At 35.9% G+C, this 25378-nt stretch overlaps 1 protein-coding gene across 2 annotated transcripts in view; it reads right to left on the bottom strand.

Moving 5' to 3' along the window:
- The window catches only part of CNTLN (centlein), a 361398-nt gene that overhangs the window by 107904 nt on the left and 228116 nt on the right, over positions 1-25378 (bottom strand). For both annotated transcript variants that reach the window (XM_031654268.1, XM_031654269.1), the window contains exons 14-15: positions 11918-12009; positions 5119-5654 (exon numbers count right to left, since the gene is read on the bottom strand). In XM_031654268.1, the coding sequence (XP_031510128.1) occupies positions 5119-5654; positions 11918-12009 (628 nt within the window). The remainder of the gene's footprint in view (positions 1-5118; positions 5655-11917; positions 12010-25378) is intronic.

Below are 25378 nucleotides of genomic sequence, written 5' to 3'. Positions count from 1 at the left end.
TAAATAAAGGTAGGGTTGTGTTGGGGAGAAAAAATATGTTTCTTTTATCCAACTTATGTTCTTGGCTGAGACACTGTAAAAAATGCAGATTAGCAAAAGAAAAGCAAGCAAATTTATTTAATGTAAGTTTTACATGACAAGGGAGCCTTCATAAGGAAATGAGGACCCAAAACAATGGTTACATGTAAGGTTTGATGAAAAACAGAAAGTCACGGGAAAATGTGGTAAGACAAAAGAGTATGAGCTAAGCATAGTAAACTGGGGGACACTTAGCATGGCTGTTCATTCAGATTCATCTTGGTGTTCCTCTGTCTTTTGAGATAAGGACGTTCCTTTCCTCTGGTATAAGGAAGCCACCTCTCATATGAGGATCTTATAATCTGTTTTAGGGGAGAAGGTCACAGAGTCATTCTCGCACCTGCCATTTTTCAAATTCCTTCAACTATATTTTGGGAGGAGTATGTCCTGAACGCCATCAGTTGTTACCATCTTTTTACAAAGGGTGGTAATGTGAGTGAATATACTGCTTCATAAAATGGGAGAAGATGGAAAGGGCTTTAAGACTGAGGTTGAAAACTTTAAGGATCAAAATGCCATATTCCTGAAGCAAAAAGAAAAGTCAAAGAGCATCAGTTTCTTGTAAAATAATTTTGAATGAGAATAAAATGCACTAGTAGGGAGAGACTGAAGTCAGATAGGCTAAACACACAGAATCAAGGAAGTTTATGTTGTGTTTGGGAAATGTGACCAGGCAATTAAAGAAATAACTTAATGATAAGAGAAAATAGAAGTAGAAAGTATAACTGTAGGGATGGAAAAAAATGATTTTCCTTCTACCTAAGTTCTCGTTTGAGACCCCTGTAACAAAAGACAGATTAACAAGGGAAAAACAAGTAAGTTAATTAACATGTGTATCACACATATAATAAATACGTGGGACCACCTGGAAGTGAGTAGCTCAAAGAGGTGGCTTAGAACTCCAGTTTATATAGCATCTTCAGCAAAGAACAACAACTATTTAAATAAGTGATAACGGAAAGGAAAGGACTTGCGTCCCAAGGGGCAGCAAATTGTAGGAAGGCAAATATGTGGAAAACTAATGGTAGATGAAGGCTAGTTGGTAAAATGTGTTACGTAGCTTCCTCTGGAGCTACCTCCAGGCTCATTAGGGATTCAAGTTGTATCCAGTGATTAGCTTTTATCCTTTTTTGGCAGAGAGGGGAGAATGAATACCTTTGTAAATGTATGTACTGCTTTTAGCGGGAGATAAGAGAGCTTTTCTTGTAACTGCTTTTTCCGAACTGGCTTCAGTTTGAAATAATCCTTATGCCCAAATTGCTTATTTTGGCATGGCATATTTTGCAACCCTTTATAATCTACTCAACACATTCTTATTTCTCTGCTTCTGAAACCATGCCTCAAAGAGTTAAAGAAACCAATGATAAACAGAAATTCTTGAGTTTGCAGGATGGCAGATTAAAAAAGAAACAACTTAATGAAACTCCCTCTGCTTATGAGATAAAAGAACTAGCTGAAATCAGTTGGAACCAATGTGGTTGACTGGAGTCTGCACAGAACGAGCTTGCTGATGTCACAGTCTGAAATTCCACTGCATGTTTCATATGATCCCAGAATTGCACATGCAACTTACAGCATGAAGAGATAACTGCTCAAGGACTTTGCAGATCTCCCCTTTCCTTTCACCAATCACCTATTAATCTCAGAATTCCCCCTCCCCCATCACTTTCTAAAAATACTGCTTTGAAGCCAGCCTGGAAGACAGATTTTAGCTTGACACTCCTGTCTCCTTGTGAGTCAACTTGCAATATAAAGCTTTTCTTTTCTCAAAAACCCAATGTCATAGTATTGACTTCTAGCATAAGGCAACAAGCCCCTTTTATTCAATAACACTCCAAACTTCACTTCTCTTTAATTTGCTTGGAATACTGAAATTCTGTTTTTCTTCTTGAAGATACAAACAACTCCCCCTGATAAAACCCATCACTGAAAAGGCATGCTCTTGTCCATACTATTCAACTATGGAAAATAAATACTGATAAGGTGATAATCATATAATATAGTATTTTATATATACTAAATTATATATATACATATTAAGTTCTATTTTTTTCAATATCCAAGTAACTCTTATATTTTTGTCTCTAAAAATCTAAAAGAAAGAATCTTCTGAAGTCCCTAAAGCTCTACTGCAAGAATTTCTAGCCGTTTGAGAATTATTTGCACCTAAGGGACTCTTGAAGGTATTCTGTCAGGCAGGAAATGTAACACTAATCACAGTATAAAATTGAGTTTTACTGCTAAGTAACATAAATGACAATCCTATATTTTAAGAGATATTGTATGATATGTCTCTCAAAAGATGTGACCTTGTGCACATGCACTAATGTCAGAGGTGTTTGAAACAGAGCAACTCCATTTTGAATAGGGGCTGGGTAAACTAAGGCTCAGTTCTGCTGGGAGGCATTCCCAGTAGATTAGGCAATCTAAGTCACAGGATGAGATAGGAGGTCAGCACAAGATACAGGTGATAAAGACCATGCTGATGAAACAGCCTTCAGTAAAGAAGTTGGCTAAACCCACCAAAACCAAGACAGTGATCAGAGTGACCTCTGGTCATCCTCGCTGCTATACTCCCACCAGTGCCATGACAATTTACCTATGCCATGGCAACGTCAGTAAGTTACTCTATATGGTCTAAAAAGGGGAGGCATGAATAATCCACTCCTTGTTTAGCATATAGTCAAGAAATAACCATAAAAATGGGCAACCGGCAGCCCTTGGGGACTGCTCTGCCTATGGAGTAGCCATTCTTTTACTCCTTTACTTTCTTAATAAATTTGCTTTCACTCTACTCTATGGACTTGCCTCAAATTCTTTCTTGTGTGAGATCAAAGAACCCTCTCTTGGGATCTGAATTGGGACTTCTTTCTGGTAATACTAATATGATAAAATTAAAAGTGTGTATTAGTAAATTACCTAACTATTGCTTATTTATTCATACATACATATTTGCACATAAGTAAACGGCACCACTTTATTATGAATAGTGTGGTAGTACCAAGTGGTTAAGATAGAATTAGTAGCTAGCACTAGACTTTCCTTGCAGATATAGACAATGCTTAGTGGGTGTGAAGTAACTTTTTACCTCTAATTGCCATTGAGAGAAGGAAAGAACAACCTGGGTAACACCGAAATGGGAATGCAGATTTGGTCCTTTGGCCTTTCCTTCATAAATATGTTTTCTGAGTTTCTTTAACTGCCTGAGGACAAGGGGCTTGAGTACATGATGTTTAAAAACAGTGTTTTTCAAACTTGTCTGCACATTGGATTCAACAGGGAAACTTGAAAAAATACTTAGGCCTGTATCCCACTCCAAAGGTTATAATTTAATTCGTCTGGGGTGTGACCTAACCTTTGGAATTTTTATAAGACCACCAGGTGCTTCTAATATGCAAACAAGTTTGGGGACCACATTTTAAGGTAATTTTCAGTTCTATGTCTGTGATTAGGAAAAGTATCCGGAGACATTCCAAATCTAAAACAGAATCACTATTAGGGATTTAAAAGCAAAACAAAATAAAAAACTAGGGAAAATCAAAGGACATATGTCATTATGAAACACGGCAGAATTTTTAAAATTATGACAAATTGGGCAATTTGTTAGCAATTATGGCAATACTGAACTTCCCTACTGTCTATATGTAAAAAAGAGGTGTCCTATCATTCGTCTTTGTGGTTTTGTTACAAGAAAGGGGTCCTGATACAGACTCCAAGAGAGGGTTCTTGGATCTCGCACAAGAAAGAATTCAGGGCAAATCCACAGTGCAAAGTGTAAGCAAGTTTTTTAAGAAAGTAAATTCCTAATTTTTCCTAAATTAGAAAAATATAATTTTAGTAGTCATGTGGTCCTCAGTTTATAAGTAAGCCATAAAAGAATGGCTACTCCATAGACAGAGTAGCCCCGAGGGGTGCTGGTTGCCCATTTTTATGGTTGTTTCTTGATGATATGCTAAACTAGGGGTGTATTATTCATGCTTCCCCTTTTTAGACCGTATAGGGTAACTTGCTGATGTCGCCATGGTATTTGTAAACTGTCATGGCACTGGTGCAAGTGTAGTAGTGAAGACAACCAGAGATCCCTCTTGTGGCCGCCTTGGTTTTGGTGGGTTTTGGCCGACTCCTCTACCACAACCTGTTTTATCAGCAAGGTCTTTAAGACCTGTGTTTTGTACTGACCTATGTCATCCTGTGACTTAGAATGCCTTAACCATCTGGAAATGCAGCCCGGTAGGTTTCAGCCTCATTTTACCCAGCTCCTATTTAAGATGGAGTTGCTCTGGTTCACACGCCTCTGACAGTTTTACTGATGTGTTTCAAGTGCATATATGAATGTACAGCCAGGGGTAAGAGAAAGAAGCATTATAGATTTTTAGTATCCTTCTGTTGCTGTTCACTAGGGGTACATATCTTAAGACTAGGAATCTGTAGAGCTATAACTTTAAAGAACTAATTTTTAACCACCTTTCAATTAAAGTTAGTACAATGACTTTGCATAATACATACATAAAATAATTAGTGAAGATGGTTCTTAATTTAAAGGATGTTAAACAGCTTGTAGACATCTGGTAACAAGCTGAAATGGGTCATTCAAAATTTATCTAACTAAATTAAGGGGGAAAATTGTTTCTCCTCCCAGGTTGGCATGTCACAAGATAACTAAACCGACTTAGTAGGCTTGCCTGGGAATCCTTAGCTGTCAGTGGTGAATATGCAAAGGGCCAGCAAATTAAATCAACCTGCCAAACTGTCAATTTCAAGCCTCATGACTGCATGAAAATAGCATCACTGGAAGAAATCAAGCATTGCCTTCTTTTGGGTTTCCTGGCACCTATTCAAATACTCATGCAGTTGTGGCTAATTTTGCATGCAAATTTCAGTCAATAAGCTCAGAACAAGACCTCCCAAGATATTTCAAAGGATCTGACAGTATTTTTTCTGAATACCAAATCGACAGTAGTTGAAATTCAATCTCCATTTGCTAGTGCTTTACATATGCACAGTGTCCCCACCACAGAGCTAAGTTAATAAGAGCCTTACCTGCTTTCACTCACATCCTCCCAGCCGTCCTTGCTGAGGTTCTCAAACACATTGCTCATAACCTTGATGGAGTGATTGAGAACAGTGTGGTGACGACCCACAGAGCAATTTTTCTTGGCAGCTTTAAATTTAACCTTGGTCATAGTTGTCTTACAATCATATCGTCCAGATCTCACTTTCGTGGTAGCTGTCTCGGATTTAGCTTTGTCTGCTGACTGGTGTGATTTCTCCATTGGGTTGATCAGCTCTTCATTTTCATTTCTCAATGCATTAGCTTCTGCCACTTGTCTCTTCAGGAAAGTGACTTCTCTCTCCAGCTCACTGATTTTTACTTGAAGTTCAGTATTTTCTTTTTCTGCATCTTTACTCCCCTTTATTATCTGTTCTAGCTCTTTTTCTCTGGTCTCAGTATCTTCTTGTTGCTGTTTTAAGAGGGATTTCAGAAAATCATTTTCTTTCATTAATTTTTTATTCCCTTCTTTTAATTTTCTCGACCTTTTCTCAAAAGATTTCAGCCGATTTTCCAACTCAATGACCTAAAAAGAAAAGTTTATTCTTTCAAGAATCCAAAACCATAATCCACTATACTTTATTATCATTTCTAACTTATGAAATAAAAATTACATTTAGCACAAGGACAAAACAAATCTAAAGTACTTAATTTCTAGATAATTCTAAGGCGGTATAGATGAATACATTCAAAAATGCAATAATATATCTGTTGAATAAAGGACAGATGGTAAAAGAAGGTAAAATTCTACACAGTGACAGAACTAAGTATGCTAATAAACTGCAGTGTCTTCTGAGATCATAAGTGCCGTGGCTATATATTCTATTCATTGTGGAAAAAATATTACAGAGAAAAATAACATACACAAAAAGGCAAAAAGTAGACACATAAACTGTATTAATAAATAAACTTTTTTCAATATTCAACAATCACATGAAAAAGGAATGACAATACAAAGTAATCTACTGAGGCTGCTTTTTTCCTAAATTAGAAAAATATAATTTTAGTAGTCATGTGGTCCTCAGTTTATGTGATAAAGGAACAGTTTACCAAAATAATAAAGTCTAGCAATTTTAAATTACAATGATTTCAAGATTGCATATAAATTAAAATTTTACCATTTATTTCAATAAACAATGCTTGTGTTGTAGGACATAGCAATGATAACACACACTTCCTAATCTTAAGGAATTTCAAAATCATTTGGAAAGACAGACATTTGCATAAATAAACCTAATAAAGGATATAATCTAAGTGTCATAAGTGTGGGCAATTAATTCCAATTCTTAAGTTCAAATATTTCATGGAGGAGTTGACTTACATTTAGATCTTATTAATAATAAGCATTATTGTTTGTAAAGTACATTCTACTATTTACAAAATAGTTTCAAAAACACGATCAACATGATCGCTTCTGGCCATCTCAAAATATGAGGTATGTGGAACTAACAATTATCTTTCCAGACAGGAAAAAGAGGTTCTGAAAACTTAAATTTCACAGAGGTAAACCTTTCTGGGATTGAACTGGGATCCAAATTCAGGATTTTGTGCCCCTCCCACTATTCAACAAGGCATATGAGAAAGAAGAATTACTCAGATATGTATGGAAAATGAACAAAGATTTGGACTCAAGAAAAAACTGGAGACAAGCAAAACAATCTAAATGACTGAAAAAGTATATGAACTTATTTTTACTTGTAAAACAAAATTCTTCAGAGAAACATGTTTGATGCACTGACAACTCCAATGATCTGACTACTTTTGTCCCTCACAAAATTCATTATGTTGAAACCTGATCACTAGTGTGATGGCATGATGAGGTGGAGCCTTTGGAAGGTGATTGGATCATGAGGGTGGGGCCCTCATGAATGGGATTAGTGGTATTAAAAGAGACCTCAAGGTGAGGACACAGCAAGAAGGCACCATCTACGAACCAGAAAGAGAGATCTTACAAGACACTGAATCTTGGATCTTGGACATTTGGATCTTGGACAACAAGTTTCTATTGTTCATAATCCTCTCAGTTTTAGTATTTTTTATAGCCAACTGAAGAGACTAAGACAATAACCAATGATTCAAAATAATAATATTCCAGAAATATACAAGATAAAACATACATATTCTTAACACTTTCCAGTTTACGAAACTTTACTTATAATAGTGAAGATGTAAATTGTTTCCTAAACATGAGTTTCAGTCATGTCTGATTTACATATCCTTCTATATTATCTTTTTTTTTTTTTTAACGTTCAACCCCTTTCATTTAAATCAACATTAATTTACTAAGTGACTATACTATCCTGGGGCATGGGTATTTCTCAACACAGTATGAAGAATCTCACCTAATTTCAATCACTTCTATTCCATGGTATGATATATTAACCTACTATTGGACATATGTCCTTAAAGGACCTACTCATGACCTAGAATAAAGGTATCTGAAAAATTTTGTCTCAAACTATTGTAGACTTCTGCATATTTCTGTGAAAGAGATTGTATTGTTCCTTCTCAATGTAAACACTTTACTGGGTAGCTGATTAATGTGACAAAAAATACAGTGTTCAAGAAAAAAATCTATGCCAGAATCCTTTTCACTTTTTCCAAATCACTCTACTTCTAAATTTTATTGAAGGATTTTTAATCACTGCCCAAATCAGTATACTTTTCATAAATATATTTTAAAATACTTTTGCATATTAGATTCCAAAGGGGAGTGAGTAAAATATACTGTATTCTTTAAATACATATTTGATGCAAATAAACAATTACACTTTCTTTGAGTCAAGATCTCACTTTATTGCCCAGGCTGGAGTGCAGTGGCCCGATCATGGTTCACTTCAGCCTTGACCTCCTGGGCTCAAGTGATCCTCCCACCTTAGCCTCCAAAGGAGCTGGGACCAGAGGCATGTACCATCACACCTGGCTAACTTTTTATTTTTTGTAGAGACAGGGTCTCATTGTGTTGCCTTGACTGGTCCACACTTTTTTTTAAAAAGTGACTTTGGTGATACAAAAATATTAATAAGAAGCAGTGTGTTTTAGGGGAAATAGAATTTTGAATCAGGTCTATATCTCACTTCCAACTCTACTTGCTTTAGTTGGTAAAATATTAAAGGTATTTTACCTTTAGTTTCCTCATCTGTGAAATGAGGATAGTAATACCTATACCTTACAGTTTTGTTGGGAGTATTAAATGTGATCATAAACCATAATTCCTGACAGACAGTAAGTAATAAACAATTTACTATCATTATCATTATTACTGTTTCTATTATCATTCACCTTAACATCTACCTAATAAAACTGCTGTAACTAAAATATAATTACTTGTGATGAATATTCTGAATTAGCCATTAAATCAGCTGTATATTTCAATTCAATTAAAATATGTTACAAATAAATATAACTAATAAACATCTTAAATTTGAGATTCCAATTCTGGAAATTAGCATTTTTTTTCTTTTGACTAAAATCCACTTAAGTTTGGGGACAACTCATTAACATTTTACATACGTTGGGGCTCAGAATACAACACACCAAAATATGCCACTTTGGCTTGCCAAGTACCTTGAATTGAAGGTCACTGGAAGTGCCTCAGAAGCAAGATCTCCTGCCCTCCTGTCACCCGCCCCATTTTCTCCCATAAAGTAAGTCACATCAAACATAATTCCTCTTCTCTAAGGCAGGTCATACAAACTAGAACTCTTCTCCCCAAAAGCAAGCCATAAAACCAAGAAAGGTAACTTTCTCCCTTCTCAGTTCTCCCTTGAAGACTTTCATTCCAGAGGGGTCCTGTCCCATACCCGGGAAGGAAGGAAGTCTACACAGAGGGCAAGAAGAATCTGAGCAGATAGGCCTTGCTTGGTTTGCCCCTCCTTAGCCTATTACCATAGACATACCCTTTTGTATAGATACATTTCTACATGGCTATCCTTTCTTTATTGAACCTAAGCGCATAAATAGACAGTTTTCTCTGGGTCTTTGTTTTTGAAGCCTCCTGTGGCACATAAAACTTTGATTAAATAAATGTTATGTATTTCTCGTGTTAAACTGCCTTTTATTATAGGAGTGTCAACTGTGGCCCTTATGATAGATGAGGAAAGATGCCACAACTTTCCACCTCTATATACATACCAATTGAAGATGTCTGTGGTTTTAAGGTCTGTTAACTGCATAATGTGAATGTATGTTTAATCATGAGAACTGGTCAAAATTATTTGAGTTTAAAATGGAGGACAAATAACAAAACAGAGACACTACTTTTAAACATTTTGAAAAGGGAAAATCCATAGCACTTATTAAAGTGTTATTCAAGGTATACTCAAAAATTGTTAAACTGATTTTAATCCTTCAAAAATAGGAAAGTAAATTTTAATACATACTTGAGAATGAAAGTCTGGGGAACTGTTAAAAGTATTCAATTTGTGGATTATAATTCAGCTCAAGCCCACGTTTTCTTATAGTATTGAACATTTAAAATAATACACCAAATAGATGACTCTTTTCAGGCCAGGTGCGGTGGCTCATGCCTGTAATCCCAGCACTTTGAGAGGCTGAGGCAGGCGGATTACTTGAACCCAGGAGTTCAAGACCAGCCTGGCCAACATGGTGAAACCCCACCTCTACAAAAAACACAAAAATTAGCCAGGCATGGTGGCACACGCCTGTAGTCCCAGTTACTTGGGAGACTGAGGCACGAGAATTGCTTGAACCTGGGAGGCAGAGGTTGCAGTGAGCCAGCATTGCCCACTGCACTCCATCCTGGGCGACAGTGCAAGACCCTGTCCCCCTCCAAAAAAAAAAAAAAAAAAAAGAGGCTCTTTCCAAAACTGAAATAAAATACCTGACATTATGAAGCTATGAAGAGTGTAGTTTGCTAGGTTTGCCATAACAAAGTATAACAGAGTAGGTGACTTAAACAACAGAAATTTATTTTCTCACATTCCTGGAGTCTAGAAGTCCAAGATCAAGGTGTCAGCAGGGTTGGTTTCTTCTGAGGCCTTTCTCCTTGGCTTGTAAATGGCTATCTTTTCCCTGTGTCTTCACATGGACTTCCCTCTGTATTTGTCTGTATTCTAATTTCCTTTTTTTAAATAAAGACACCAGTCATGTTGAATTAGGGCTGACCCTAATAGCCTTATTTTAACTTAATTACCTCTGTAAGGACTCTATCTCCAAATGAATGTAAACATTCTGAGATAATACAGCTTAGGACTCTTAATATATATAAATGTGGGGGGTAGATCACAATTCTGCCAATAACAATGTGAAATGTTAATATATTATTTTTAAAATAATCTGCTCATATGTTTCATTTCTACTGTATACACATATTGTTTTCACCTTATTACTGTTTTTTAAATTTATTTTGAGTGAGTTTCATATATAACCTTTTAAAATAATGAAACTCAAACATGAGGAATTAACTTGTGATTGATAAAACTACATTAGGTAAATATAAAAAATAGTATACTAATGAAAATAATTTATATTGGCTGTTCAGGTCTTAAAATGGATGTCTGGATCTACTATTGTAGCATTCATTTATGGCAGATGGAATGAAATATGGCTTTCTTTAGGGTTTCTACCCTAAGGCAAGAAAAAGTAGCATAGTATTACATATCCATAGATACAAAAATCATATAAAACCCGGCAAATAAAAATATTATTCTGAAAAAAAGATGATAAGCTAGTGTGAACTGTATGACATCCTACCTGGTAGTGCATAGATTAATTCAATTAATCATTTTACCTAAAGACAAATAAATGTAAGCATTTCTAGTTCTCTGTGTTACTATGTTAACTTGATATGTGTCATTCAGTAATAATGAGATGACAGCCTTTGTGACCTGACAAGTTGTTAGAAGTATGAACAATCACATCATCTGCTGTAAATCACTAGATTTCCTACAAGTCAATTCAGAGATGTAACGAAATATAAGCAACTATGTTAATATTTTTGTTTATATATTTATACATTTTCAGAGTTATCTAAGTATTAAGGTTTTGTAAAAAACTAAAATCAATCTAATGCAGCCAAATGACAATCACTTACAAGAACAAACTATTTAAAGATTATTTTCTTTATAACAAAGTGTTAATAATTAGATCCACTTAACTGAACTTGATAACAATGTATTTACTTATAAAAATACAAATTAAGTATAAAATTATAAAAGTAAATGTTAATATTTTAAAACGGTATTTTACTATTAGTGATAGACATGTTATAACATGACTATAAGGTTTACATGGATGGTCTTACTAAAACATAAAAAGCTGTACTAAATTATATTGGTATAATTTTTTATCTAAAATGAGACGAACCATGTACATTTTCATGTTTAACATTAAAACTATAAACATATTACCATTTTACTGAGGTAAAGTTATAACTATGCTCAGTGTTTTAGTTCAAATATTACAAATCTCTATATTTCTGGAAGTATAGCAGTCTTATTAAAATATATTTTAAACTTAAACTAAGTTATAACTAACAAGCACATATAGTCTACATTTCTACAATTTCTATTTTTTTCATTTTCTCCATTTCACCTTTTGAAAATAATTTTAATCTACGTCAATGGAAGCACAAGTGTTTACACATTTATTTCACTAACATTGATTTTTTTTTTACCCCATTTTGGCAAGCCAATGATTTTGAATTATGAATTTAAATTAAGGATTCACACAAGGTTTACATTCATAAGCCCTCGTTTTAAAATATAATCCTTTACGTTAAAATTCAGATTTAACTTGCTCAGCTCAATATCTTAAAGATTAGACTACCTTCTGCAATGTCTGCTCCAACATTTCTTTTCCATTCTTCTCTGGAGTACTCCTCTTGACCTCATCATCTTCACCAGATCTAAAGAGCTGTTCTAGTAGAGAATAAATAATATATTATGATACCACATGTGCTGCTGAAATACTGTCCTGTCATTTTAAGGAAAAGCGTTCTATGGTTTTCCAATTGTGAATAATCTAGGGTATTTTCTTGTCAAGTATTTGACCAGTAACTAAACAATGACCCTTTTCAAGATTTTTAGTCACACAATTAAGTATCTTTGTAGTGTCACTTTTTTTTTTTTTTTTTGCAGTGTAAGATTTTTTCAAAAGTACAATAGATCTTCAGGTTAACAATGCTACACTTTTATTCATATTTTCATTCTTTTGTAGACCATTCCCCCTTTGCCTTAAAAGCAGAATTCATTGCCTTTTTATCTACACAGTCACTACTAGTTTTGTTCTCTGGATCTTGTTCCCTGCCAGGAGGATCACAGTGATTGCTGAACAAAGCAAACAGTAACAGAATTAGGGTGGACTGAAATCGTAACACCCCCTACCACAACCTTTTTTTCAAGAGAAAGATCATGCACTGGGCAAGGTAAACCATACAAATAACTCTTCTAGAAATACTGTGACTTCATAACAAATAGAAAGCTAGGTATATGGGTGAGGTTATAGCTACAAATCATTCCTACACTAGCTATACATTTGACTACCAAAACCTTTTCAACCAAGCCAAAACCTACAAGTAACTTAACAACCTTAAAGAAAAAATGAAATAATAAAACTTCAGTTAATACTAAAACCAAAATATATCAAATCCTATAAATAACTTTTTTCTGCAATCTTTCACTTTGTATTCTTCTTTAGATAAATTACTATGACAAATTTTACTAACATTTTCTTAGTGAATTACTTTTGGAATATAACATTTCTTAAGGAATAAAAGGGGGACAAAAAAGAATATATAAAACTAAAAGGATATATATCTGTGTTAGCCTGAGATGATTTTGCTTTAAAGTATGCTTGGCTGCTGTAGGTCAGTATAAAATTTTGATTTCTCAACAAAGGAAAAAGAAAAGAATATTATTCTCTGTAGAGTAGAAATCCTCCTGGTATAAACAGTGACTAACAAGTTTGTTAGAGTGAATTAGGCATTTCTTTTGTCTTTGAAAAATGACATACCCAATTAAAACTTCTGTACTTATGAAATAAACAGAACACTATCTTAAGGATAATAAAAGCTAGGATAGGTAGAATTTGTCACCTGGGGAATAAGTACCTTTACCTTGATAATAATCTATCAGTTCCCAAGTTTCTTCTTCTAGTCCCCTAACACCATGGTGCTGAATTCATTTACAACAATCTTTCAGCAATATAGAAATAATATGCAAATACAATTCATCCTTTGTAGTCATTTAAATATCTGATATACTTCTGAGTGAAATATTTAATCTTAAAAATAATAGTTCTATATTCAAACAGCATGGGATGCCAACAATAGCTAAATACTTCCAATAAAATAAATGGTGAAGACTGATTTAAAAATGAATCTGTCTGCTGCTTATTTGCTCCTGGATGTGTGCAAGGTCCACTGGTGGATTGTCTAACCATGTTCACCTGTACTTATCTGCTGAAGTTTGTTTCTTCCCTTCACAGGTTTATACAGAACGCTCAAGAAGCTAAGCTCATGCCATGGAAAGAAATGAGGATCCAATTTTCTGGCCCTTGATTCTCTTTCTCTTCAAGGATCTCAGGATTTGGGAAATAAACCAAGAAGACCTAGTTAGAGATACACACTCCTATTTCTTTCCTATGGTAGACATGTGAGCATATGCTTCACTTTACTGGAGATTTAATTTCAATACTTTAGTTTTAAATGCTTTACATTCATTCTAATTTATATTCTTTCTCAGGAGTTCCTTCTCTCCATTTTTTCTTTTTTGCATTAACTTTTAATTTTGCTTACTCATAGTTATTTAAGCTTATTATATTCTATTTTCTACATTTTTTCTTTTAATCTTCTTGGCTTAAATAATATAAAGTTTTCTGCAATCTTTTACTTTGTATTCTTCTTTTAGATTCTTTCTTTTAATTAACAAATGATTTTAAAAATCTATTATCATTGTTTTTTCCCTGATCTTAATATGAAGCTTTGTACACAAACTTTCTTAAAGGTCTGTTTGTGATTATATCAATTTGAGAGATTTAGAAAGGAAAATAGTTATCAACTTATTGTATTGGCAATTTCCTAAAGAATACTGCTATTTTTATTTCACTTTTAGGAAAAGAAAATGAGAATCATAGTGGGTAGGTTTTACGTCAGAAGGTACTTGTGATACGATAAGAAACATATACAGTCGTTTCTGTTGCAGGGACCTTCCTGGGATACCTAAATCCAACCATGTTCACGTCCCTGATGTAGCATTTGCATATAACCTATGCACATCCTCCTGTATACTTTAAATAATCTCTATATTACTCAGAATAACTAATACAAAGTAAATGCTACATAAATATTGTTATACCATATTGTTTAGAGAATAACAAGATAAGTCTATACATGTTCAATACAGATACAATTCTTTTTCAAATATTTTAGATCTGCAGTTGGCTGAATCCAGGGATGTGGAACCCATGGATACAGAGGGCCCACTGTATTTGGATTTTGTCCCCAACTCCTGAAACATAGTTTCAAAAACCTTTGAAATTTCTTGAGTAATAGGAGCATCCTTTGTTATTACAAGCAAAGCATAACAAGCTCCTTTCAACCATATCAGAGTTTATGCTTAATAAGATGATTCCCGGTGAGCCCCTAGATAGGTTCAAGATGAGGACTGGCTGCAAGAGGAGGCAACCGTGTGATTACATGGTTTTAACATCCAGCCCCACCACCAGGTCTCTGCAGAGGGAAGAGGAAATGGAGATTGAATTGAATCACCAACGGCCAATGATTGAATCAATGATGGCTACTTAATGGAAGCTCCATAAAAAACTCTATGGAGTTTGGAGAAATTCCAAGTTGGTAAACACATTGAGGTGCTGAAGATGGCACGCTCAGAAAGGACATGGAAGCTTCTTGTTCCTTCCTCCATACCATGAACTATGCAACTCTTCTATTTGGCTGTTTCTGAATAGTATCCTTTATAATAAACAAGCAATAGTAAATGGAAAACTTTTCTGAGCCATTCTAGCAAACTAACAAATCTGACGAAGGACTCCTGGGAGCCCCCAATTTAAACTCGGTTGGTCAGAAATACAGGTGGAAATGTGGGACTTGTGATTGGGATCTAAAATGGGGGCAGTCTTGTGGGACAGAGTCCTTAATCTGTAGGGTCTGCACTAATTCTAAGTAGTTACAATTGAACTGACTTGCCCAACTGGAGTTTGGAGAAGCAAAGAGTTGGTTGTTGGGTGGAAGAAAAAACCTGTATAATTGGTGTCAGAAGTATTGTGAGTAAAAATAACTCTGAACACTGTTTCAGATAAGTGAATTGGGGATAAATAGGCAATAAATCAGCAAGACCTGCCATGAAAAAGTTTTTGGTTTTTGTGTTAATTAAAAATCATTGCCTTAGGCAAGATAAAGTCAGATCAGCCAACTATAATTAGAATCCATCTCCTCTGGAAGTAACCATAAGCCAGTGAAAACTCAACTCCCATTTCTGATGAATGAAATGGCAAGAAATAAATCTTGTTTCTGATGAGTAGGAGAGAATTTCATTCATTTGATATGACTGTTACACTTGGCACCTCTTTCTGGAGACCTAGACCATCTCCTTTGAGTTTACCTGGGCAGGAGGCCTGGGAAGAATCTATTCAATCAGTAAAAGTTCAAAGACAAGTAGTCCATTTTTGTTATCAGCCACAAATATTCTAAAAAGGAAGTTACCAGGACAATGTAAGTATCTTTTTCTAAGACGAGAGGTAGGAAAACAGAGGGATAAGTAGGTTTTGTGGTGTTTTTTTTTTTCATTTTATTTACTGTAAATTATACCCAATAAATAGGCTTCCTTGCCTTAAAAATAAAATGTCTTTAAGCTGGGGACTTGCTGGACTCGATCCTATTAGCTCACTGGATGAATCAGGGGAATTTGAACCTGCTGTCTTTAATTCCTCTAGCTAGCTTGAAAGCCATGTGTAACACCCCCTTTTTATTTTATGCTATTCCTTAAGCCCATACTTTTAAAATATTTTAGACTGTTTATTTTCTATTTCCGAGTGCTTCATTATATTTTAATTTCTATCTTTATATTTAAATGAATTAGGTTTGTGAAGTTTAACACTGTAATTGTGTTTCTGATTTCATATAAATTTCCTGTTACAAGCTGGGCACGGTGGCTCACGCCTGTAATCCCAGCACTTTGGGAGGCCAAGGCAGGCGGATCATGAGGTCAGGAGATCGAGACCATTCTGGTTAACACGGTGAAACCCTGTCTCTACTGAAAATACAAAAGAATTAGCCAGGCATGGTGGCGGTCGCCTGTAGTCCCAGCTACTCGGGAGGCTGAGGCAGGAGAATGGTGTGAACCCGGGAGGCGGAGCTTGCAGTGGCCCGAGATCACCCCACAGCCCTCCAGCATGGGCGACAGAGCAAGACACTGTCCCCCCACCCAAAAAGAAAAGAAAGAAAATTTCATGTTACGAATTACTTCTTGCAATTAACTTTTGTTTCAATTTACTTTAATATTTCCTCTATATTCTTAATACTCCTTTGGCTTGTTTTAAAAATAATTTTTTAATTTTAAAATTCCCATTTTTTTTTTTAAGACAGGGTCCTGCTGTATCACCCAGGCTGGAGTGCAGTGACACGATCTCGGATCACTGTAACCTCCATCTCCAGGGTTCAAGTGATCCTCCAGCCTCAGCACCCCAAGTAGCTGGGGGTACAGGTGTGTACCACCACACCCAACTTTTTTTTTTTTCCGGTAGAGACAGGGTTGCCCAGGCTGGTCTCAAATTCCTGGATTCAAACAATTCACCTGCCTCAACCTCTCAAAATTTTGGGATTACAGTGTGAGCCACCAGTGCCATGTTGGTAACAACTACAAAGAAGCATGACTTTAAGCATAACAGAAGCAACCAAAAACTGTATAAATCATTTATATAGATATATTTGTGTGTGTATATACATATACAATGCATATGTTTTATATATTATACATATATTTATATATGTTGAGGGTACAAAAAAAGAGAACAGAAAAAGGCTTTATATAGAGGTCACACCCCAGTTCTATTGTTAAAAATGAGGAGGTGTTTTCTACATGGAACCGACAAGAAAGGAATACAGTACTGTGCACACTGGTCCAGAGGTATTAAACGCTAAAGCACTTTGGGGTTTTATTTTGCTGATTTTTCAGTTCCAGGGAGGAAAAAATAATGCTAAACATATGAAAGATAAGGCTAATGAGGTAGGCAGGGGCTAGTTTTCAGTGGAATAAAGGAATTTGGGCTTTATTTTGTTATTAGCAGGAAGTCACTAAATAAGAGAATAATATAAGATCAGAAATATTAACATAACAAGAGTAGGGCTGGAAGGAATGCCCTTATGCTAGATTGGATAGCAATTATAAGTAGCATAAAATGAAACTGCAGTCTGACCTTCCTTTCTTTATAAAATATACTGCATGGGTTTAGAACAGTTTTTGTTATTCTCCTTAAATGTTTAGGTACTAGGTATATGCTCAATAGATTAATGACTGTGCATTAAATTATAGTCACAAAGAATTAGTTAATATTAATCATTCCAAGAAGTAAATATTTCAACATTTTTACTGCTGTTGAAAAGTTTTTGGCTTTATTGGAGAAAACCTGAATATGCCTAAAAGGTTTTCCTTTTCGTTCCCAATATGTTCCCTTGATTTGGCTCTAAGTTAAAGTAAGATGACCATTTCTGAAGGCTTGATTTTTTGGTCATGTTCTTTTTGGTATGTATCCAACACAATCTATTCTCAATAGTAAGTACATTTGAGTTACTTGCCAGAAATCTGGAACTTAAATTGTATGCTGCCCAGCTATTATGAGAGTCTGTACTTTTTAAAATTAACATTTAATAAGGACAATCTGAAATTTGCAGTCCATTTACTCCATTCTAAATGCTTTATTTCTGGATTGGGTCAGACTACCTAGAAAACCATATGCTCATAACATACACTAACAGCTCCAGCATACTTTTGCCCACTGGCCTATGATTTTATATCATACTATGGTAGATTATTACTCAGCAAATGCTTACTTCTTTCATGGATACCTTCATGGATAGAGTACAGATCCCTGCTCCATTAATGTTGAGTTTGGCCATGTGACTTGCTTGGACTAGGGAAACATGGGTATAAATGACAGCATACTTGTTATGAGCCTAGAACTTAAGAAATTGTATGCTTCTGATCACCCCTTGGAAATTTCCAATATTCGCCTTGAAAAGAACACAGTCAGGTAGTCACTGCCCCTTCAGCCTGGAACTGGGATTAAGAAATATGGAGCAGACCTAAATCCAATATTGCCTCAAGGTGAAGCACTCCAGCCAACCAACAGACCTGCAGCCTGCAGCACAGTTATCCCAGCTGATAGACTCATGAGCAAGAACTAAATGTTTGTTACTGCATGCTAGTGAGATTTTGTGGTTGTTTATTCTGCACCAAAGCTGATGGGATACAGAAATTGGTAATTTTAAGTGGGGTGCTGCTATGATAAAAAGCTAAATTATGTGGCATTGATTTTGGGACTGGGTGGAAGGCGGCAAAATATATGTTACAGGATGCTGAGAAAATGGCGACCCATGTTATGTCGTTACAAAACATTTAGAAAACTGCCACCTGGCATAACCTGGAAGGCAAAAAATGTACCTAATAACCTAATAAATTTTACACTGAGTGAGGAGATGTCAGCGCAGAATGCTGATAGTATGAGTTTGGTTATTGCTGGCTGCACTTGACTAGCTACTCTAAGAAAGATTCGAGCTCAGAAAGGCACTGGCCATTGAAATATGGGAAGTGTATAAGTTCCAGTACTTTCAGAGTTGGAAAATGAAATTGCTTGTCACCATATCAAAGGAGTGGACACTGAATCACTGGCAGCATAAAGACCAAATCTCAGATGTTGACATTAAAACATGGCTCAGGATTTGGCTGTCATGCCTGTAGCTAATAATTTGTGAAAGGAATAATGCAAGGCCTGGTAGACTCTGGGTAAAGGCCTAAAATACTCCCCCAACCCTCCATAGAAACTAACACTGACAGTATGAATTGTTGGCTGTATTTAATAAGATGACTTGCTTTAGCCAAAGAAATCTTGGGTGGAGGTTACAGTGTGCCAGTTCCAAACACAGGCAAAACAAGCTCTTCATGTTTATACTTGTTGCACTGTGTTCAAGAATCAGACACATGGAGCAGAAGTGGAATTAACTTGCAGCCTGAAACAGAGCTGGACCAGAAAACCTGCAGCAGTAAGAGCTGCTTCAGCCAACACACAGACCCATATGCAATAAATAAATACTTGCTATTGTTTATGAAAGAGTTTTCCCATTTGCTTGTTTCTTGCATTGTCTGATACACAAGCCCTCAACTTTCAATGACAAACATGGTAAGAAACGGTTTTGTGAACATACTCATGCACTTGTGACTCAGTAAAGACTGAGAAATCTAGCTCCTGGCCAAAACTTACATGTGATTCATCAGGCCTGACCATAGGTGATTACCAAAGTTTTACCTGGCACACCGCATGGGGCAAAGCTGCTCTCCCCAACCAGACTTGTAGGTCAATGGACTGCAGTCTCTGAAGGGAGTTACACTCAAGGACACAGGTTCCCCTGGTCAAGGACACTAGTTTCCCTGGCCAATCACACTCTTACACATATCTGTATCTCTACCATAGATGTCTTGATACGGAGGCATTTTTATTGGGGGCTTTGGCTGAGGTTTGCTTAGGTGTCTCTGCAGAAACCTCCTTAGAAGACCGGGAGGAGGCAGTAAACTTGAAGATATTTGTCCTAATTCTGACTTTATACTTTTCCTCTCCCAGCCATCTTCCCACACCCTCCCCCCATGCCTCAGGTCTATCAGATGGCAAGAACCTTTTGTTTGAGGATCCACTGGCAGTGAGACAACCCTCATTTCTATGTGGATCCACTTGACGCATGGGGGAAAATAAAATATGGGGAGCTGGCACTTTTTCCCCTTTAGCCTCTTGCTTAAACTATCTCAGTAATTAATTAAAGGTGGCTGTAACTTTCATTTTGGTTTGTTCTCTTAGAGCAGCTATTCATACACCTGGCATTTCGGCTCTCTCTAGTTCAGCTAAGCTCTTGACAGAGGTATTGTGGGACTGTATTAAAGACTCATTATACTATAAATTGCAATTTTCAGTAAAGAGAAATCTAGCATGGTAGGGGCTTAAGGTATTCATTTGGGAAGCCTAGAGGAGATTGAACTCATTTGAGGGAAAAGGCACTGAGTTTTTTTGGATGACATGCTTAACTTTTAAGATACTTGTAAAAGCAGCCAGAAGGAAACAGGTGTCAGAAAATAGGAAATATACATTTGGAACATGGAAAGAGTTTTGGGATTTAATCCAGAGAAAACATGTTCAATAAAAAGAAAAGTAAGTTAGAGGGACCAGATTTTCCCTTCTATATGGAGCAACTAAAAACTAGAAAAAAATGTATGAAAAATGGTTTTTAGATATTGGGCATCAGACAATGTCATCCCTGGAGAGGGCAACAAATAAGGTGAGTTCTATGATTATCCCAGCTTACTACTTACAGAGAGCTTCCAAGCTACAGCACAGAAACAGGAAACCTAAATGGAGTCCAGTAATCTTCCTAAATTAAGGAGACATACCCTGGGTTCCAGCGAGGTCAAGGGAGCTAGAGTTTGCAGGGCAAAGTGTCATAGAGGAAAGATCTACTCAGATACAGGGAGATCTCTGAAGATCTACAGACCTGAGGACCTTGTCTTCAGCCAAGTACTAATCAGCACATGCATTTAAGGAAACTACCCAAGTATAAGAGAGAGAGAGAGAAAAAAAAAAAAAACATCCAAAAGGATTAGAGAAAACTTAGAGGAAACAAACTGCAAAGCTCATACAGTTGTAGTGGTAGTTTATGCTCTGACTAGCCGAGGGATAAAAGGGGGGCACATTATATAAAGGGGAACAAAGTAAGAATGACAGCAGAATTCTTATCAGAAACAATTCACATTAGAAGATAGTGGAGTAATTAACTGCTAAAGAAAAAAAAAATCTGTCAATGTAGCATTCTATACTTACTGAAAATACCTTTCAAAATGAAGAAAAAATAGGGATATTTTTTCAGGTGTATGACAGCTGAAACAATTTCACTACCAGCAGATGTGCACTCTAAGAAATATTAAAGGAAGTCCTTCAGACAGAAAGAAGATAACACCAGATGGAAATACGGATCTATAGAAAGGAATGAAGAGCAGCAGAAATGGTTCTCAGCAAAAAACACAGAGAACTACCAGGCCTGGTAGTTCCAACACTCTCTGCTGAAGCCAGACAACAATTTAAAACCCTGGGTCACCCCTTCTAGAATAGAAAACACTCTGTAGTTGGTGGAGCAAAGTGTACATTTAACAAAACAGATTTTGAATCCAAATTGAAAAAGAAAAGCCACAAAGGAAGAAAAGAATTTACCAAAAATCTGAATTTAATAAAATACAAGCTCAGAAAAGAAATAGTAAAACATCCAAAAATAAGAATTTGAAGAATTGAGGCATTAAATTGAGAACAACAAGAATAACAAAGAACATTATTACAGATTAAAAAGAAATGTAAGAAAGAACAAAAGAAGGCCAGGCGCAGCGGGGCTCCCACCTGTAATCCCAGCACTTTGGGAGGTCAAGGCATGCAGATCACGAGGTCAGGAGATCGAGATCATCCTGATCAACGTGGTGAAACCCTGTCTCTACTAAAAAAAATACAAAAATTAGCTGGGCGTGGTGGTGCATGCTTGTAATCCTAGCTACATGGGAGGCTGAGGTAGGAGAATTGCTTGAACCAGGGAGTCGGAGGTTGCAATGAGCCAAGATCGTGCCATTGTGTTCCAGCCTGGTGACAGAGCGAGACTCCATCTCAAAAAAAGAACAAAAGAAAAATAAAACATGGCTAAAACTTGAATTACTGATGAAGGAAGGTCTTGAGATAAAATGAATGCAGAAGAAAAAGAAAAAAGATTAAAGAATTGTTAAGAAAATAGATATGAAGGCCGGACCAAAAAAAAAAAATCTAACATAAAGACAACTTCCTTGAATTAGAGTATAAAAAGTGGAATAGAAAAGTATGCAAAAATATATGCAAAAGAGAAATCCTTGGAACAAAGTAATATTTTAAATGCATAGGTATTTCAGGAAAATGTGATCTAGAACAAATTATATTGACATATTCTATTTAAGTTTTTGAATATCAAGTTGAAAAAAGTATTTTCAGGCATCCACTTAGCAAAGGCAAGCCATATCCACAGCAGAGGGTGATAAAGGGGAGGTTGGGGAAATCAGACACCTCTCCGTAACACATCCTCACAGCAACCACCGATTCTATAAATGAGTAACATCTAGAAAGTTCTAAGGAAAAAAGGGTGTAACCCAATAAAATTATACCCAGCCCATTTAATCCCTGTTGAATCATATTCTCAAACATCTAGGTTCTTAGAAATATGGCTATTTTCATTCCTTCTTGAAAAAATGCCTTTTTTTTTTTTTTTTTTTTTTTTTTGAGATAGAGTCTTGCTCTTTCACCCAGGCTGGGGTGAAGTGGCTCCCAGGCTGCAATGCAATGACGCAATATCGGCTCACTGCAACCTCTGCCCCCTGGGTTCAAGGGACTATCCAGTCTCAGACTCCTGGATAGCTGGGATTACAGGCGCACACCACTACGCCCGGCTAATTTTTGTATTTTTAGTAGAGATGGGGTTTCGCCATGTTGACCAGGTTGGTCTCGAACTCCTGACCTCAGGTGATCCACCTGCCTCGGCCTCCCAAAGTGCTAGGATTACAGGCGTGAGCCTCCTCGCCTGGTAATACTTTCAATTTTATCTGGCTAACCAAGAAATATATGAAAATAAACAATTCATAAATAGAAAAGCCATGGCTTTTAAAAATGTGATGAGTACTGAATTTGTTATATAGAGAGACAAGACTTTAAAGCTGAGGAAATTATTCTTGTAATATATAAAGTTACAGACTTTGGTAAAATTTTTACAAAGAAATTGAATGAACAAAACTCAAGATGTAGAGGAAACAAAAAACTTTTACAAACAAGTTTTGTAAAAATGCTGGGTTTTCCATCTTGCATAGCAAGGTGTTAATTTCTTTTTGTAACCTTTCTTTTAATCTTAAAGAAATTAATTCTTTTGAAGCAGAGAAAACATTTATTTAAAGTTTAACACCTCATTTACATTTACTTCTGTTTCTCTTCATTTAGTTGGTTCCAAATAAATATGATAAATGTAAATCTCTTTTTCAAAAATATTACACTCTTTTTATATAATTAATCTACCCATCTAGTCTTCTCTGTATCTGGCCATTAAGAGATGGTTATATGATAATATTAAAAATTTTTATCTCTAACATGTGAACTAGTTTTTTCTTTGCTTTCTTCTTTTTATTCTTTCTTACTGCTTGAATGTAAGTATGTATAACTTTTCAAAAAACAATAAAGTCATTGGTTTTGAAAAGTAAACCAAGGATAAAGTCTTAGCAAACTCTAATTATTCAAAGGGAAATGAAAAGATGCTCCACTGAAAGAGACAGGAAGATAACAGCAAGAGTAGGACGTAAAATATGACAATGTGATTCAGAAGTTGATAAAGAGATAAGCTTGAAATATGATGAAAATTAAAGGTGTTAAATGGAGGGGTTCAAATATTGGCCTTAACAAGTTACCAGTAACCTGAGTGTGAGCAATTGGAGCAACAAGAGTAACTGGGACAAAAGCCAAGTGAGGGGTATATGAAAACTAATTATTAAGTATAAATTGTCAAAACCTGCTACATTCTACAGAGGTTAGAATGCAGCAAGTTAAACAACAAAATATCCTGTCATATCAATCTCTAATTTTTCTAATGAGGTACTGAAGATACATACAAAATACAGTTATCTTGACTTTAATAAAGAGATAATCCTTTTGCAATTTGAGCAGTGAGACATTCCCCGTTACTGGCCATATTTAAGCTAGCTGTCAGGGAGGTTGCAGATCTGAAGATCTCCAAGTTTCCTTCTAACTCTAAGATTTTGATTCCAGGAAAACAGATGAGAGTTAAATGATTTCCCAAAAAATGTAATGCCTAACCAAAATGTTAGTGAATTATTGATACTGAGCATAACACTATAGTATCTACAAAACTGTAAACGAACAAAACTAGGAAAACTTTATCAATGAATAATAAAAATGAGTACCATTTATCCTTATAAAATATCTCTAGAATTTTTGTGTGTGGGGACATGGTAGATGTATCTATAGGGTAGATGACATGTGAAACACACAGGCAATGCATAATAATCATATCAGGGTAAATGGGGCATCCATCACCTCAAGCACTTAACTTCTACATTACAGACAATCCAACAATTAACTTATTTTTTAATACAGTCACCCTATCATGCTAGCAAATACCAGGTCTTATTTGTTCTTTCCAGCTATTTTTTTTGTAATCCATTAATTATTCCCACTTCCTCCAGCTACCCTTCCCAGGCTCTGGTGACCATCCTTCTACTCTCTAACTCCATGAGTTCAATTGTTTTAATTTTTAGCTCCCACCAATAAGTGAGAACATGTAAAGTTTGTCTTTCTGTACCTGGCTTATTTCACTTAACACAATGACCTCCAATTTCATTCATGTTGTTGCAAATGACAGGATTTCAATTCTTTTATGGCTGAATAGTACACCATTGTGTGTTTGCACCACATTTGTTTTATCCATTCATCTGTTGATGAACATTTGGGTTGCTTCCAAATTTTGGCTATTATGAATAATGCTAAAATAAACATGGAAATGCAGACATCTCTTCAATATACTGATTTCCTTTCTTTTGGGTACATACCTAGCAGTGTGATAGCTAGATCATATCACAGTTCTATTTCCATTTTTTTTTTTTTCTCCCTGAGACGGAGTCTCACTCTGTCACCCAGGCTGGAGTGCAATGGCACAATCTTGGCTCAGGACAACCTCCGACTCCTGGGTTCAAGTGATTCTCCTGTCTCAGCCTCCAAAGTAACTGGGATTACAGGTGTGTGCGCCACCACACCCCTCTAATTTTGTATTTTTGGGAGAGATGCAGTTTCACCATGTTGGCTAGGCTGGTCTCAAACTCCTGACTTCAAGTGATCCACCCACCTCAGCCTCCCAAAGTGTGGGATTATAGGTGTGAGCCACTGCACCCAGCCTATTTCTAATTGTTTGAGTCACTTCCAAACTGTTCTCCATAGTAGTTGTACTAATTTACA

The sequence above is a fragment of the Papio anubis genome, chromosome 13, assembly GCF_008728515.1.
Source record: "Papio anubis isolate 15944 chromosome 13, Panubis1.0, whole genome shotgun sequence".
In the NCBI taxonomy this organism is placed as follows: Eukaryota; Metazoa; Chordata; class Mammalia; order Primates; family Cercopithecidae; genus Papio; species Papio anubis.
Note: the sequence above shows the minus strand (reverse complement) of the source record. Positions and strands in the feature narration are given on the sequence as shown.